The 16,686-nt window shown below is 34.4% G+C and overlaps 1 protein-coding gene across 1 annotated transcript in view; it reads left to right on the top strand.

Annotated features, from left to right (window-relative positions):
* Positions 1-4,420: 4,420 nt before the first annotated feature.
* The window catches only part of LOC100167549 (neuropeptide SIFamide receptor-like), a 50,661-nt gene continuing 38,395 nt past the window's right edge, over positions 4,421-16,686 (top strand). The window contains exons 1-2 of the mRNA XM_001947456.5: positions 4,421-4,779; positions 5,320-6,044. Of these exons, the coding sequence (XP_001947491.1) occupies positions 5,585-6,044 (460 nt within the window). The 5' untranslated portion in view covers positions 4,421-4,779; positions 5,320-5,584. The remainder of the gene's footprint in view (positions 4,780-5,319; positions 6,045-16,686) is intronic.

The following is a 16,686-nucleotide window of genomic DNA, read 5'->3' as shown; positions in this document are numbered from 1 at the left end:
TAAAAAATATTAGTACTAAAATAAAAAGTAAAAAACTACTTGACTTAAATAAACATTGAATCATAAAAATGTGATTTACAAATTGGCTATTTTGAATTTATCAAAAACTAAATTTTTATTTTAAGTATTCAAAAAAAAAAATTTTATTATGACGCTAATGTCTATAAATTATCAAAAAAAAAAAAGTTTTCGTATTGATTGGAACAAAATTTATTTCATTTGTCAATTATTCATACTTTTTAAATTCACTCAACGAGAACTTTTTCGTAGTGTGGTACAGACTGTCTTTTGTGAGGCGTACAAGAATATTATCAAATGGATCTGGTTTCCAGCTTGTCTTATATCAGAATGGTAATATGCTTAATGTTTATGCAGTTTTATATATATTTTGTTTCAATTCACGACAAGTTCTTCTTTAGAATATGTTTAAAGATCATAATGTATGAAGTATTGGAAGTATTACTAATAGCCAATAGGCATAACATAATAGTTGCACTATTATAATAACTATGTACGTTTTTAATATTGTAAATATCATAAATAAAACGTCTGAAAAAATAGGACTAAGTTAAATTAAAAGTTTTAGCAATGACATAATCCAAAACTTATACATTTTTATTGACCATTTTGAATACAATATAACTAAAACGAATGGATATTTTTAATGAAACAACAATGAACTATATTTTACATAATCTAGATTAGTATAGATTACATTAGAATACAATTATTGATCACGGCTTTTCTCCAGTTTTTTGTCATCTCAAAAAATTAATTTTCTATTTTTATAATAATATTATGCATTCAAATTACACAAATATGCTAACACGGCGTCCTGAACAGGCAATTTAGCTACACCACTTGTGCGAGTTTATTGATGATTGCCTAATAATATTTTTATCGAAACCGGTTTTCCCTTGAGGCTTTAGTAGTCCGAACTATCCACTGGACACCTGTTACACATTAACGACCAAACAATCTGATTCCGCTGATCTAGCCACATAAATAAAAAATAATGTAGGTACTCTTGACACGCCTTGTTCGTTAAGATTCGCTTAATTTCTTTAATGTTGTATTTAGTCAATTGTCAATATTGTATTATTTATGCTTGTTTAGTAAAGCGTATCATTACAATTAATTAATATGTCAATGCGTTAGAAGAAAATTTAACAACAACCTTGTCTCGGTTTATGTACACATATTATATATATATATATATATATCTATATATATAAAAATGAATGTATGTCAGTGTGTCTGTCTGTGTGTCCATGTTACCATGGTTACCAAGGTTGCCATGGTTACTAAGGTTACCAAGATTTCATGGCTATTAAGGTTACCATGTTACCATGGTTACCAAGGTTGCCATGGTTACTGAGGTTACCAAGATTTCATGGCTATTAAGGTTACCATGATCCATGGTTACTATGGTTACCAAGGTTACCATGAGTGTTGTTTATAATTATAGGTCTTTAATGGGCAACGAATTGCACAGGATCAGATATAGTACGGGTGTGTCCATCTACCCATGGCAATCAATTATATAATATTTTGAAACTTATGGACCTTTTTGTTTTTAAATAGTTACCGTGGGTTTCAAAGCTATAATAATAATAATTATTGGTTGCCAATGGTTTAAAATGTTTGTTATTTATTATAGTGCCCAACGATTCATATTTATAACCGAATTCAATTGCAACTATTATAAGAATTTCTACTATTATTAGTTAATTTATTATGCCCAACAACAAACGATCGATAAATAGTCCCGCAGTTCTAGCACGCAAGAAGCGGGAAACACGAGCCGCGGAAACAGACGAGCAAAGAGAAGCCAGGTTGAGGACCAACCGAGAACGTCAGTCCCTGGTCCGCTTATCCGGGACAGACGAGCAAGAGAAACCAGAGTGAGGACAAACCGTGAATGTCAGTCACGGGTCCGCTCATCTGAGACAGCCGAGCACCGAGAAGCAAGATTGGGGACCATGCGAGTAATGGGTGCTCGATCCAGACGAACCACCGAATTGAACCTTTGTGCACTACACTATGATGCCGATATTAATTACAGCACACACCCAAGCGTGGCCATCGGAATAATGGATCCCTTTCGGAATAATAATCCCTTTTTGATTATGTTAATTAACGTTTAGAGATTAATACATATGGAGTAGGTATTTTTAATGGGCGACGAGGTGCACGGGATCAGCTAGTATATATATATATAAATGTACATATATGAATAATACATAGGTTAAGTAAATTTAATAACATCAGAATATGATTAAACGGTATGCTGTTACATGCTCCCATAAATTACGTTAAAAATATATCTTCAAGTCAGCCCGGGTTAACGAGAAAACGTTATGAAAAATAAACATCAACTGCTTTCATTTTAGTGGTAATCGTTACACTTTAATGGAATTTTTTTTAAATTTTGTATAACCTTGGTTTTGTAGTATAAAATATTATATATTATGTAAAAATGAAGCAAAACACAATTACGACTTTTTCTTATAAAAAAAAGATATCAGCACAACGTGTCGTGTTATTTTATGTTTAGAATATTTTATCCAATTTTAATAAATATATAGATATATTGAGTATAATATGTTTAGAATATTTTATGCAATTTTAATAAACAGATATATTGTGTATAATATTATAATATCTTCTTAAATATCCAGCGCCATAACGATATTGAGTCAAATATTTATTCTGTCTATATTTTAATAATATATGACGTATAAAACTTAATTTATTGTTTTTTAAATGATGAAATATGAAACAATATAAACTCTATATCGTCTTCAGTTGTAGCTTTGCATATTGAGAATAATTTTTTGAGAGTTAGTTTTTTTTATATATGCACTCAGATAGTTTTATATTTTAAAATTAATACATTGAAAAATATAATATTTTTTTATGAAGAGGTTTTGAAAACTATTAAGCCTAATAGAATTTAGATATTATTATAACCCAATAACTGATTAACCTTAATTGGGTATTCACTATTAATAAACAACAAAAATAAGACCGGTATTACGTTGTTTATAATTTAATCAGCCGTAACAACTCCGGTCTTGAGTCTCGCTTAAAATAGTTTTGTATCGAACGAAAGTCTTCCCACTTCATTTAAAACACCAAGCTATTAATTTCTACTATGCTGCAGAGAGTTATTGAAAAAAAAAGTATTTCAGTAAAAGCTTAAAATGGTACTTAAAACGGACGATCGAACTCCACGGCAGTATCAAAATGTCTACCATATGTTGTTTATATGTTGTAACATACCCGATAATTATATATTTTGATATCGATTTGGTTTTTGCAATAAAATATATTATTATACCATAGGTACCTAATAATATGACTGTAGATTTTATGCACAGTAAACTGCATAAGACTAACTCTACGCGCAAACTACTGAGAACTATTCCCATATTATAACGACACACGATAAGTTGGTTTATTGCGTGCAGCAGTCAGTGATGTATTCTTGGATAGAGTGCATTAAGGGGGCTTATTGTGGTCGTGTCTTGGACTGCGAGTGAAGCGCCGAGGAATGCAAATTGGGTTTACAATAATTTAATCGAGATTACTGGCGTTCTTCGACATTTTTCTACGATTCTCAGTAGGTTTTCCTCTACTGAGGGGTAATTACTGTACAATAATGGGGACAAACATCTTCGACGTAAATACGTACCGCGTCTAGGTCAGTGATGTGAACTACCACTTTATGGTGACGCAGGAAAACAGTTCGATTATGCATTTTTATTTTCTGCTAAAACCGTTTAATCAGGATTATTTTATAAATTTTAAATTGACGGTGCGCCATTCTCGGGGAGGCAACGGGCGAAACATTTCACTTTATTGGTGATAAATTGATATCATAGATCATAAAAACCGTGACAATCTGGCCCGGGCTCAGATCGGATTTCTGATCTGTACGAAGGTGCGTGAGACTTTTCGACCGATCCTGCTGCCAGTTGGTCGCCGACTAAAGAGGTGTTCGACGCAGAGGTCGAGAGACAATAATATAACAATAAAAATAGTAATTACGAATATGACACACGCACACACTCGTAATTACGGTTAATTCGACGGGAGTATTTATCGCCATCCGGAAGAAGATGAAAAATAAGTGGAAAAATCGAGGAAAAATCGAATGAATAAAAACGAGCGAGAATATCGCGCGCGGAACGGTAACGCTACACGGCCCGAGTTGCCTATGTACACATATATAGATATATATTATATTATATATTGTGATGTAGCGTGTAAAAAACGAGAAAAGGAACGGCGGCGTCGTCGTCCGCTCGCAGTCTAGGGGGGGTAGTAGAGCGACGGCCTGTTAGGGGTTGGTCGTAGGGTACCCGCGGGGAGGTTCGGGGGCGGCGGCGGCGGCAGAGGATATACAGCAGCGGAACCGCCCGGGAGTTCCGCAAAACCGAAAACGTACGCACGCCACACGGTCGCCGAGCGCCACGCCGTACGGACGTTTTCCCCGCCGAACCGGACGTTCACCCTCCACGTCGTATCAGCGCCGCTGATGTTAATCGAGACGACGACGACGACGACGATATTACATAATATATTATGCGCCCGTGCCCGTTATAATATATATTATTTTGTTTTCGTAAATCACGTGTGATATTGCGCACGTTTCGAGCTGTTCACACGTACAGTGACGTAACGTCGCAAACGACGGTTGAGTATAATATATTTTTATACCACAGCGTTGTCCCGACACTCAGCAACAGGTACCTGTCCGAAAATATACCAGCGGTAAGTAATTACATTGTCCAGTATAGATTGCGAAAAAAATCAAAAAATATCATATTCCTAATTAATAATAATATCATATAATTTATGCTCGCCGTGTTCCCGTAATCGCAAAGCGACGACCACCCGACTCTACGTGGACGTGGGAACTCGCGGATGCCGATACATGGGTATCCCTCGGCACACACCTGTATATCATGACCACGTATCGTTTTAGTCAATATATTACGTGGGCACTAATCCGATCTTCGGGTCACCCCCCCCCCCCCCAAATATTTACGATGATGTATATTATATAACAGAGGTGGCCAACGAGAAGAGACTCGCGAGCCACCAAATATATATTAATATAAATTGAAGAGCCAAGATGTAAAAAAAAAAAAAGGTCATATTATAATATGATTTTTTTTTTTTTTACATCTTGGCTGTTACGTTAATTTACGTCTAATGTTATTTTTGCGAGCCGCAAAAGTCTATGACGCGAGCCGCGGTTTGGCAACCCCTGTTATATAATATAATATATATGATGTACTCTACGTATAGGTACACGCTACTTGCAGCACCGTAGCAGTGTTGCTCCTGCACAGACCATCCGGACGGACGATGATGGTATCATCGTCGTTGGCAGCCGGGTAACCCTGCGGTATCGCCGGTATCCGGTGTGGTATTACTATTGATACGCTCGTCAATCGAGATAACAATAATAATATACCACCGCATCGCGGAGGAGAAGGACCGAGAGCAGTGCGGATTGGGATCACCGACGAGTGCTCGTCCTCTTAGCAGCGGCGGCGCAAAAGTTTGAAAAATGGTCATCGAACCTGGCCTGATGGACATGCTGGGCAACTCGCTGTTCGACATGCTGGCCCCAGTCACGTCCACCGATTCGTCGGCCGTGGCGTCCACCGTGTCGGCGGGTTCCGGCGACGGTTCCGGTGGCCGCGGTGACGGTTCCGGCACGGCCGTCGACGACGACGAAGACGACGGCACCGGCATGGGCGGCGGTTCCGGTTCCGGCGGTTCCGGTGGCATCGGTCCCGGCGAGCTATGGTACAGGCACAGTCCCGCCATGACGGCCGTCTACTGTTTCGCGTATACCATGGTATTCCTGGTCGGGCTGGTCGGCAACCTGCTGGTCGTGTCGGTGGTCTGCCGGTCGCCCAGGATGCGCAACGTCACCAACTACTTCATCGTCAACCTGGCCGTGGCCGACATACTGGTGCTCGTCTTCTGTCTGCCCGCCACGCTCTTGTCCAACATCTATGTCCGTGAGTCCCCTCTATCTTTCACAAACAAATATTCAATCTCCGACTTGCTCGTTTTGTTTGTGCCTATTTAGTATTACAATATTGTTATTTCAAGCGCGTCGTCGTGTATGAGATCTTATGTGGTATTATATTGTTTGTGTACTTAGCACACCTGCGTACTATAATGTTGTCGAGACCCGCAAGGACGCGCTCAGAAAACACCAATAACGGTGGAGACGCGCGAGTATATCATATTTTCCCCTCCCCTTCTACCTGTCACGCCGTTACGCGTACGCAGGAGAGGTTCAGAGTTATGGGTCAACGACATTTTTTTATTTATTTATTTAAATCCGGAGACCGATTTATAAAATTCGATAACCTTACCTACAAAGTATAAATTCCTCCAGACTTAGACTCACAAAAAAAAAATACTAAGTGCCCACCACTAATCGTACACAAAGTAACGACGCCGTGCAACGCAGAAACGATATAATTGTTTATATTACAATATTTAATAGAAAGAAATGTTCTCGGAACGTGATATACAGACGAAACTAGAATATTTGATATGCTAATAAGTATCTCTATAAAGTAAAAGCTGGCGAGTTAAGAGAAAATCATACCCATTGATCAATAGAATATTAAAATAAAGTGTATCTATAATTATGGAAACGTTTGATGCAATTCTGTTTTACGGAATTTAATGGAGACAGAAGGCTTACGATAAGTAGGGAAAATTCGAGTCGATCAAAAAAATAACAGTATTGTCAAAGGTTTTAATGAATATTTCTTCCTCGAACAAGATTCATATCACATTTTAAATTAAATTCAGATCCCTACAAGCCGGATAAAAAATTAAAATTTGTCTACAAATAGTCATAATTCGACTGTCTAAACGGTATACTCAATAGTTGAGTTACTCACAGTATTTATTTAAAAAATAAATACTTAGATATATAATAAAAAAAAAGATTAATATTTATACGACAATCGTCTTATACCTACTTAGACTTAGCTACATTATTTAATATTGTTTTTATGACATATTAACATGAACTTATTACACTGCGATTTTTTATCGGTATTATAGTTCTCGGGACTTGATCGAGCTTATTTTATACTGTGTGTGTACAGTTAGGTAGGGGTGGATTCGTCCACGGTAGGAGGCCCCATAAGTATACCTCCACGTCGACAGTACGAATCGCGTGTTTAGAATATATTGTAAGCCCACGTTTTGGATTATGTTCGATTATGCATAGATTCTGGTGGTATAAAGAACAATGTCTTGAATGATCGGAAAAGCGTTAATACGGCTCTAAATACCATCGATTACTAATTAAAGCACAACGTAATTGATTAATATATGTGGAACTTGGGGGTGTTTTAAGCACACGTAATTACGAGTAGAACGATTCTAATTAATTTTGGTCAACTCTATCTTTGCGTACACGTCGTTAATTTAAAACCTCAACTTCCGTACCTATAATAATATATATTAATGCGTACGTGAAAATAAATGATGATGTTGGCACTCGACCGTTAGTAATTACCAATTACCAGGTGAATTTAATTTGTTTTTACAATATTATTAAAATAAGTAATTTATTACTTAGCGGACGACTGCAGACAACGGTGAACTGATCACTGATACATATTATTATTATAGGCCACGTTTGTTTCATTGATTTATCGATAAAAACAATTTTCATAACCTGTGAAAATTGTCGTGGATGTCAAGAGAAACAATTATTAATTACGCGGTTTGATAATCCCAAAACAACTGTTCAGTGTGCCTATCTAATATTTATTGTAAAAAAATAAAATAAAAGCCTATTATTTCTTCCATTGTGTATTTTCAATTTCGTTTGTAAAACGATTGCGATGCACGCGGGGTGGGTCTGAATTTCCCTTAGTTGAAATGTTCTGTTTTCAATTAAATTCAAACGATAAGAATTCACAATAATATGTGTAAAAAATAATATTATCTCTTGCTCTCGTCAGCCATCGGCGTCCTTCGGCATAGCGTTTAATTATTTTTGTCCCATAATGACATTTAAATACAAGCGAACCGAGCACAGTTTGGTTAATTGATATAAGTTAATAGGTACGGTGTCATAACATAATATATTTTAGAGTCACCTCAAGGACTACGTGTTAGGCGGCAGTGGCGTCATTTGGGGCATGCACGCGAAGTTTACATTTGGTCATTTTAAATTTGAACTATATAATATATAGTAATGGTTAAAGACCGCTATCTTTTATAACAATTATATTAAGTATACGCTGAGATCCATATTATTATGTAGGCCCATTAAAGCTATCGGTGGTAAAATGTCCTAAGCACCCTAAATCGGGTTTCCGATAATTTCTCTTTTTCTATAACCTACGAGTGTATAATATCATTGTTAATGAATTATTTTTTTTTTTATTGAAATCCGATTTCTTAAGAAGATAAATTTGAAACCGCTATTTCTTAACGTTCCTAAACTTGTTACAATTTAACCCACATTCAATCGTGTTAGATAGATTTAATGATCTTGTCGTCGGAATGCTGCGTAGCAAGTGCCCATATCCAAAATTTCCATCGATCGTTGTATAACACTGCCAATCTGCTAAAATTGCCCAACCTAACCTGTTATTACTATTAATATTATCGTACATATTTTATATAATAATATTACCTAGCCGGTCGATCGCCTATACGGTGTACGTATCACATCTATGGTTAGTCGTTACAGTTTATTACTGTAATTATTGTGAAGTTGTAATCTGACAAAATATGTTTGGCGTAAAATACTCGTTATTGTAGACGATAATGACGCAAAATGCTAAAATATTCAAGGTAGGTAGTCGAAATCGCACCTGTGCCACAAATGGCGATTGGGTTTTGCACATAATTCCTAATTAAATTCATTAATTTCATTCAATGGCTTTTTAACATGTTCAGTGTGGATGATTGCAATAGTTGTCTCGGAAGTTAATTATTATAGTGTCTTTTTTCCGAAATCATATAAAATATAATGCTGTACCATAAACTCAATTAATGTAATTTAAGACTCTCAAAAAATATTTCGATCCTAATTATAGATAATATCTTAATATTTTCAGATGATAGTCATTATACAAATGATTGTTGAATTTGTTCTACCATAATTAGTGAGATTTAACTAATTGTAATGATTTGTTTACAGTTGTATAATATTATTTGAAAACGCCGAGTTTCTCTGATTTTATGAATTTACATAATATTATCTAGCTGCAGAATTCAGAATTTATAATTATACCTATATACACAATGACAATAGTACAAATACACATTACATAAACAAATTTTTATTTATTAGCGGATCTATCGTGCATCGGAATACCGATCGGTCAGCCCCGTATTCAGTCCGGCCATCAATAATATAACAATTTTTGAGAACCTATTATTTAATTTTTCAAGACTATTATTTCGAATGTCCAACTGTCGTATGATAGTTATACGCCATGGAGACTTAATAATATATCCATCGCGATTTCGGTACGTGTATTATAACGTGTATTTCTAAAATGTAATATTGGTCGAATAACAAATTGACCTCGATAGATCAACGGACAAGCGGTGAAGAATTTTTATTTTTTTTTATCGACCGAATCGTCGTCGATATTGTCGCCGGAATCATTATTTCGCCAGACGCTGTGTGTGTGTGTCGAGTGCCGTGGAACCATTTAACGGGGCAATAACAATATTATATTTATGTGGACTCATTGTTTTTACGGTCCACATAAACGATTCGAGCGTTTTGTTTACAACACTGGTTTACCGGACATAATGGGCGGCTATTATTGCAGTCGACGATTTAATCATTTTTTCTCGGAATCCGATCCCTTATATTATGTAGGTATTCCATATCTATTATATTATTATATGCTTGTGTTAAATATTATTTTGTCTCGCGACCGATCGAACGCTATAAACACCGCATCGGTAAACAACGGGGACGTTTAATTGTTTTAGACGCCCCCTCCCTCCCCCGTCCACCATCGCGTGTAACGAATTATATCGTGTTATTTATTTAAACCGAGATACACCACCAAGTCTTTATAGTTATATTGCCCTTCTTGCGACACGATATGCATAGATGATACTATTGTGTTAATGTTTCGCACTTCGAGCTAAACCTTTGCACGACTACTGTGCCAACCGATTATCACACCCCGCCAAATACGTACGTTTCCCTAACCAAACCCAATAAAAATGTTGACATTTTTTTCAACTCAACATTTAGCCGTCAATAAGCAACCATTTGCAAGACTGTTCTCACAATTTGCAAGCACTTGGTCGAATCATAAAACAAAAAAACTGTTGGTGACATGTACATCCGCCAAAGCCAAAATATCGCACGTTACATCGTTTGTTAGTACATAGTGATGTACATTTTCAAAAAGGTGAACATTTTGAAAACTTTATAATTTATCATATTAATTTCTTACCAAATAAATCGTTTGATGTTGTATATAGTTATAGTATATTTAAAACTATGCGCTTTTATTACCATTTATCCATTTTAATATTATTTTGGTATTATTCTATTGAGCATAATAATATAGTAAATACAAAAAACAAATCATTAATTAATAAAATATATTATAATTTATATCTAAATCAATATATAATATTTATCTCGGTAATAAACGTAAATTTTCATCTTTTATTAAAAATGTTGTATTTTTACTTCAGTAGGTATACCTCAAAAAATATTTAAGTTAAGAAAAATACATTGAAACTAAAATTTTCAAACTTACATCTCTACTTATACTTATATGGACATATGCGCCTACTAACGCAGAGGCGTTTTGGCGCCACATTTCGCATGCAGTGATTCAAATCGTGAGGTGATCGAGGTATATGATGAGCTAATTTCCAGGATATTGACAGAGTTTTTCATTTCATTTCCGATAGTACGACGTCGCAGAGAAAACCCTGTCAAAGTGTCTAGCCCGTGCAATGTACAGCGTAGTTGTAAGTAACTTAAACGAATGCGAATTCAAGTGACGTACGTACAACATGTCTTCTAAACAAAATATGTCATATTTACAAAACCATGACCTGAATAGCTGACCATTTCAAAATGTAGTCCGATCGAAATGCAATAACAAAAACCGACGTTCCCCATTGCTGCACCGACTGAGTTTATGAAGGAGACACTGCAGTGTTGTTATTTAACTTTTCAACTTGTCGGAATATTTAATACAGAATAAGTTTTTCATTGAAATAAAAAATGTATTCTCTTTGTCACGATATTTATAATTTATTTACATTGTTTGAGATTTGTTAGCCAACCATACAACCACTATGATATAATGAAATACATTATGTATAAAAAAAAAAAATACAAATAATAATCCTCTTTAATTAGCAACCATTAATTTTAAATGTATCTCCTTTAATTATAATGTCAACTACGATCTTGCATGAAAATACTACTTTGTACAATATCTTTCAATACTATATTGATTTATTAGTTATTATTATTATTATTAATTTTTTATGTTTGACAAGATAAATGAAACACTCGCGTACAAGTATTTCACTTTGTGCTTTCGTGTACAATCTAATTTACTATTGAGATAATGATTCGCCAATAAAATAATCTACTATGAGCGCTGGTTTTGAACACATGTCGTATGTATAAATTAGTGAGATCAACTGGTTCTTTAGTCAATCGAGAAAATTCTTTAAATCGGTGTTTTACTGTTAGGTGTAAATATAATGATTTATTACACGTTTTACTGTACTTACGATCATATTATAATGACTGTTGTTTACATTAAATGTATTTATACAGACTTGTAAATGTTATCCGACAAATAATCCTGGCTGCATAGGATATTATACGGAAAAGGAAAATATTGTGTAGGTAGTTGCTGAGCGATCGTGTCGTGGAGTTCTATGTTTCATTGAGAACTTCTAATCAGATAATAACAATTAATATTATTGTCTCTGCATTTTCACAATGTGGTATATATAGTGTCATTGTTAAAATACTATTGTAATATTATATAATATTCAGACTTAAATAAAAGCACGGAATAACTAATAAATGGTGGACCGTACTGAATGCGGGGTGATCCAATATACATATACATATATACGCATTAGGCATATATTTTCGCTCCCCCGTACACCACACACGACACATGCAAGACATAAATAATATTCAACGCCTCCCCAACCAGCCGTTTAGTAAAAACAAAACTATCAATTATCAACGGCGCCAGACGACACCACATTATAACTCATATACTTCAAGACCCCGACGACAAATTTCCGATTTAGACGTTGGGACATCATAGCACAACAAATTACCAGCGGCACCACTGAAGACAAAAATCATAAACACATCAACACGTAAACGCAGATATCGATGCACCAGAAGAAGGCATCACACCAAAGTCACATTTTATAAGGACCCTACGGGATCGACTCGCCGATAACAGTTTTTTTCCAAAAGACCACCCGATGCACAACGTCCACGCCAGTCAGCACCACGATACACCTTCTTCGCTGTTCAAAGGAGTATCCACCGACATCAGTTCAGACGTATATGTATATTGAATCATTTAAACATTCGGTATAACCACACAATTAATTATCCCTTATTATTCACTAAATTCACTTAGTCTTTTCTTTTAATTTACCTAACTAAATATTCCCCTACTATACAACCCTTGTGACTCTTGTCGTGTAATAGCGTAGTTTATTTATTTAGGATATTATATAAACATAATTTTTAAGTGCTCATTAACTTAAATTACACTCGGTTGGCCGTCGACTGCGTACGATTGCTGTGAGTGTAGGGATTTTTGAGAGCAGAACCTAGTTTATAATATTATCATAAGTGTTGCATAATTACATTATAGTTATTATTAGATCATAATTACATTTATTTATTTAGGATATATAAGCGTAATTTTAAGTGCTCAATAACTTAAATTACATTTGGTTAGCCGTCGACCAATACAATATTTATATATCTATTAATTATTTTAATAAAGCAATGTATTATGCATATGATATAAAAGTATTCAAATTTTTGTTTTACACAATTGTATGACTTAACCGCTGTTTTACTTTACTGTCGACAAATCAATTCTCAACGCATAGAAATGTAAAGATTTGTTAACTTTGTATTATATTTGTTTTGGTGAAGTACGGACCTAGTTATACAATAGTAAAATAGTTGTTTCTTAAAGGCATATCGCAGTAGTTTTGAAAGAGATTAAAAAAGATACTAAAAACTCACGGGAAAAAATATATTCCAGACTGTAACTTTCATTATTGTTATTAGTATTATTTTTTTATTTTTGGTACTTTTTAAATATAATAAGATATTGATTTTTTCTCATCCAAGTTTTAAATATTTGTTGTACAACGTTTATAAAATTTGCAATTTAAATTTCAAAGACATGAAAACTCAGTCGAGAATATTAATATTGTAATTATAAATTAAAAATCTAGTGCCAAATATTAAATTGATTAATTTTACGAATTATAATATTATTGTTACCTAGTAAATTGTTTTCTCGTGATAAAATGTGTAATTACTAATTTTATTTTTCAATTCATCTTAACTTTTATAAGACTTGAAAATATAATACTTTATTTGTGTTACCATATTTTGAATACATATTCATAATATATCTCAAAAATATTGACTGTAACGGTTTGTATTACTAACGTTTCAATACGCCTTAAAGTATATTATATTAAAGTTGATTAATTTAAAATGTTAAAGATTTATTTGAAATATTAATTATTAAACATATTTTTTTTCGTTCCATCATATTATAATAAAACCGAAAGTATTTATTTTAATAAATCTGATGTGCAATATAGGATAGTTATTGAACACTAGTGTACTAAAAATAGACAATACGATTAGAATGTATATATTATATAAGATAAAAAAGTATATTACATATAGGATTCTTTATAATACATATTTTACGCGTGCAATAACTTTTCGAGTGTTCACGTGTTGTACAACTAGTATTATAACTACATTGCAGTTGCCATAAATCCTTTTACAATCTTAATGCAGTTTTTACTGGGGGTCTTTGTAGTATGCGTTGGCCCTAACACAAATTATTATCGCAGTATTTTATTTCTGTTTCAGCAGAATAACGTTTGTATAAAAGCGAGCCTAACTTCATAAAATGTTCCGATGATACAACATAATATATATATATATTATTCATGGCGCCGTATTAAATTACAATTATTACAACAGTCGAAAATATTTAACAACTTAATATTATAGTATAGCGAGAGTGTACATGCGATGGATGATCATCGTCCCCGGTGGCTATATAGTTTCATCGTTTAAAACCATAAATTATTGTATCGCATATCATAGTATCGGCGAGGCAGGCTGCAGTGTTGGAAACTCTGAAAGTTTTTCACGGGTACGAAATTGTACCAGCAAACAGAGCCGCAATACCGCGTTAATTAATAATTTTCACTCGAACGGATGTAACGGGTTTTTACACACGTTCAGTGTTTTGGGTATTCTACCATCACAACTATATAATGTCATACCTACGACGAACGTTATAACGATAAATTATATATTATAATAATTACTAGCTGAGCCCGTGCACTTCGTTGCCCGTAAAAAATCGCAAATCTTAAAAAAAATGATGATTGTTTGACTACTTTTGGGTGTAACTTGCTGCAGTAAGTGCAACTCAGCACTCTTGGTAGGCAATCCGAATAATAAATTGTAACTCTTTCAACTTGGTTCAATAATTCGATTTGATGCAAACTTGTACCTGATCTGCCCGAATAACCAATGGCAACCGATAATAAATAAATACTAATTTCTACTGTAGACTGTAACCAATGGCAACTATTAATAAATAAAACTAAAATGTCCAATGTGAACCTCAATGTCTCTGTTTGAGCACCTCTCTAAAACGCGAATTTCAGTAAATCCTTTCTTATTGCATGGTTAAAGTAGGTAGGTATTAGAAGAACCTCTATTCCAAATTTCAAGTTCGTACGTTGCATCGTTTTTGAGATAAAGCGATCAGAGAGTCAGTGGTATTTGGATTTTATATAATTTAATATATAATGTAGATTCCACTCTCCTCCCCTCCGACAAACAAAAAATGAAAAATCGGGTGACGTGGTGACAATTAGAAAGGTAATTTGAAACAATTCTGTGAAAAAAAATTGGAAAAATATTAAATAGTGTCGTCACAAAATGGAAACATAAAAAAAAACATTATGTTCTTTTATATATAATATATAAGGACTAGGTATAATATATTACGTTCATTACGTATCTTACAAAATATGTATGCTTTGGTACGCGCGGGCCGCTCTACACATAATAATATGGGTAATTTATTGTCAATATACGGTCATACGGTTTTTCAAAGGGCCACAGGCTTTGTGCACCGCGACCACGTGTTACCGCGGTTACTCGAAAACCGGACGTCGGAAGTGCAGACGTGTCTGCCGCAGACGAACGTCCGTTTACGGTTCGGTTAGCCGAGCGTGACACGTCTCTCGGCGGCGCGGCCAGCCCGAGGCGATCGACGACGGTTCGATCGAAACACCGGACTTCCGGCTGGTAGAAATAATTACTAATATTTATTGCTCTGCACACGGCTGTACAACAATCGGCTCGTTAAAACAATACGGGTTTCGCGCGTGTCGTGTGGCGATATAATGTTATTATTATTATTATTATTATTATTATAATGCGATTATAATATTACGTGTTATTGTCTTGGATGTATGTACAACGCGGCGGGTGAAATCGCTTGCGGTGGGAGGGTGGTCGGAGTTTTCGCCTTGTAAAGTGCCGAGCCCGTGTTTGCCGCTGGGCGACCAAAGGAACAAGGCTGCAAAGCATTTATTCGGGATCGGTATGGAGAGGGATTATAATATGCGAGTAAATTGCGAACACACAGCGTTATACATTCATAATAATAATATGATAACGTTATAAGCGGATAGGAGAAGCATAATATATGGGTTACCTACGACTATAAATTATTTTCAAAAGAAACAACAAACGCAGAACTATGCTTAGCTAGGTAGGTGTCTATAACCGAATATGATATATATATATATAATGTATATTTATTATATAAAACAATGTGAAACAAAAACATAACACGTGGCAAAGTTTTCAAAATATGCGTGGAAAAAAACCCAAACACATATTATTTTAAACAACAATTATGATACTGTTAAACTTTGATGTGCAAGGTGGTTTCTTATTTTCACGCACTAAAGTGAATTTGAGTTTATGGCCCTGCTTAGAACGGCAAATATAATAATATCATATAGTGTGACAGTTTTATAAAATCGCATAAACAAAAAACCCATAAATAAAAACGTCGTGGAATTCTCCACAAGCGTGTAATAGGCTGTCAATATATATACAGGAGGATACTTTTATCAAACAACACTCATTATTTCAAAAAGTGTAAATTTTTTTGATAATATTTTTTTACATACTTTCAAGTCGCTTATAAAACAACGTTTTTCTTAAAAAATTATATTTTTAAATATTTTTTATCCTTATAATTTTTAAGTTTTTTACTTTTTTGAATGACAATATAGGGTTTTAATTTTATATTCCAAAGCAGAATATTTTTCTTA

The sequence above is a fragment of the Acyrthosiphon pisum genome, chromosome A2 (assembly GCF_005508785.2).
Source record: "Acyrthosiphon pisum isolate AL4f chromosome A2, pea_aphid_22Mar2018_4r6ur, whole genome shotgun sequence".
NCBI classification, from domain to species: Eukaryota; Metazoa; Arthropoda; class Insecta; order Hemiptera; family Aphididae; genus Acyrthosiphon; species Acyrthosiphon pisum.
The sequence above is the reverse complement of the archived record's forward strand: the minus strand, read 5'-3'. Positions and strand labels throughout refer to the sequence as shown.